Source organism: Montipora foliosa, chromosome 14 (assembly GCF_036669935.1).
Source record: "Montipora foliosa isolate CH-2021 chromosome 14, ASM3666993v2, whole genome shotgun sequence".
NCBI classification, from domain to species: domain Eukaryota; kingdom Metazoa; phylum Cnidaria; class Anthozoa; order Scleractinia; family Acroporidae; genus Montipora; species Montipora foliosa.
Window position 1 is genome coordinate 8,396,811 of NC_090882.1, and position 2,500 is coordinate 8,399,310.

Genomic DNA, 2,500 nt, shown 5'->3' on the forward strand with positions numbered 1-2,500 from the left:
CACATATACATTGTATCATTACTTTGATGTAAAAGAAATTAGTTTATAAATATAGTTATATTATTTTAGACCACTGTCATAAATGGCGACCACTTTTACATTCTTTTTTATTTATGTTAATTAGACCTACTACCCTCAGTTTGAAACAAATATTCTTTTGAAATCAAGGCTAGAAAGGCTTATTAGCATTAAAACCAAAGAATAATATTTTATTTGGCAACCATTATGAAAGAAGTCTATTCTCTATTTTTAACTATGAACTGTAATATTGCTGAAATCATTTCTTTCTTTACCCTTGGATTTTTAGAGTAGCTTGCAATTGGTGTAGCTAATATCTCCAAGCATTTTACCCTCCCTACCATGATATACCACAGAGGACAGCTGACCACAACACTGGAAACTCTATGCCCTACTCTTTGCACCCCACAGGGTTATTACCATTGAAGGGGGGTGTCTTGAAAACATAGACCCCGAAGACCCCCTAAGAATCCTTAAGACGCTAAGACTCGAAAACGACGAAAGGTAACCCAAAACCCTCAATAATTTGGCTAACCCTAGGCCTAAAAACCAACTTTAGGCCTGGTTAGTCCTAGGGTTAGCCAAATTGAGGGTTTTGGGTTACTTTGTTCGTTTTCAAGTCTTAGGGTCTTAGGGGTTTTTGGTTTCAAGACACCCCATTGAAGGGTTGTTAGATCGACAACGGTTTATTGTCCTTATCCAAGAAGACTAGAGTGTCCAACCATTCACATGTTTGCATAACAAAGGCAGCACTTTCTTGTCAGTGATTTAATGACCTTGAGTGTTGGTCTGGCCAGGGTTTTGATCCCGCAAGCTGATGCACAGGAGTACTATACATGTATTAATGAATAATGCTAGCATTTTATTTTAATAACATTGTGCTGCTGATTTTCATTTATCTGCAGAGGAGAAGGACTACTTCAAACCACTGAGGAATTATTTGAAGCATCACAAGTAAGTTATGGACTTCCAGGTGAAGGGGATACATGTAGACATGGAGAAAAAAATCTTTGTTTTGTAGGATTTGGACTGTCTTTTGGAGAGTGACCTTGGAAAGTGATGTACATAGGTTGTAAGGTGCAGGTCGCAGGTCACTGTTTTACCGTAACTGAAACATCCCAAAGCGTTGCAAAAATGCTAACCTTAGGCTTAGACATTATGATAATAATAATGATTATTATCTATTAAAGCATAGTGTTTAGGCCTAATGTTAGCAATAGTAAAGGTTTGGGTTGTTTCACCCCCAGCTATGGTGAAACAATGGCCTGCAACCTGCAGTTAATTTACACCCTCCAGTGAGATGTATTAGTTCAAGTGACCTCAAAATCAGGGTACAACTAGGATAACTTTCCCCTTTATTGGAACAATGATGTCAGTCCTACATTGAAATAGTGTCTTTAATAATGTCTCTCAATACACTTAAAGTTATTGGATGAACAATGTCAAACTTTTCATTAATATGCCTCTTTGCGTCCTACAATGAGACTAGTTATGATACGGTGTCTTACACTTGCAGACTGCAGACTAACCCTAAATCACACTTATTGAAAGCTAACCACTGTAAAATGGTTGCTTAGACTTATTAAATACCGTTTATCAGCACTATTATTTTGTAGGCAGTCTGCAGTCTGCATACCTGTTATGATGTTTAGTTGGTCTCATCTTAGAACACAAAGGAGGATGTTATTTTTTTGTTTCATTTTAATAATTTTAATTATTAAAATGAAAATCAAAATATTTAAATTTATTTTGAATGTACAGTATAAATTACATTTTATGGAAATTATAATGGTGCTTTCCTGTGATTTGAAGAATTTGGTAAATGCATGCTCATTGGGATTTTATGTTACAGAATTTCGCAAATGCTGGAAAGGCACTCTATCGAGTAGCAAGGAAATACGCTGCAAAGGTAAATGGTTTATAATTCCTTCACGTTGTGCAATCTCTATTCTTTCATTTACCAGGCTATAAATGTTGAGAATAGCTGCAAAAATGTCATCCTTTGACGTGAGAATTTTCAGTCTTGGCACTGTGCGGGATGTATGTCACAGGAACTTTAAGTTATAATTGCACAAGCTCCCACAAGATCCCTGTGTCTCATCTGAACAAAGTTGTTGGGAGAATGAAGGCACACATGGTTTCGACAACACAGTCATCACTTTCTCCCCAACAGCTCCCCCCCCCCCCCCCCCCCCCCCCATCCTAACCTCCCCTTCCGCACCTACAACTTTCAAAAACGAGGAATGACCTAACAATGGTATCTAAGTGACCCAAAATGACCTAAAATGAGTAGGTCATTTTAGATCATTTTAGGTACCGTTGCAGCTCATATTAGATCATTTTAGGTCATTTTAGATACTGTTGTAGCTTATTTTAGATCATTTTAGGTCATTTTAGGTCATTCCTTGTTTTAGTAACTACTACGTGACTTGAAACCTGAAAACATTCAGAAAAGCTGCAGTACGTTGGCCTCAACATTGCT

At 37.2% G+C, this 2,500-nt stretch overlaps 1 protein-coding gene across 2 annotated transcripts in view; it reads left to right on the forward strand.

Moving 5' to 3' along the window:
* LOC137984623 (alpha-catulin-like) overlaps nt 1-2,500 on the forward strand; it is a 40,068-nt gene that overhangs the window by 30,089 nt on the left and 7,479 nt on the right. For both annotated transcript variants that reach the window (XR_011119126.1, XM_068831822.1), the window contains exons 14-15: nt 924-972; nt 1,871-1,927. Coding sequence is in view for 1 of the 2 variants with exons in the window: in XM_068831822.1 (XP_068687923.1) it covers nt 924-972; nt 1,871-1,927 (106 nt within the window). In the remaining variant the exon portion in view is untranslated. The remainder of the gene's footprint in view (nt 1-923; nt 973-1,870; nt 1,928-2,500) is intronic.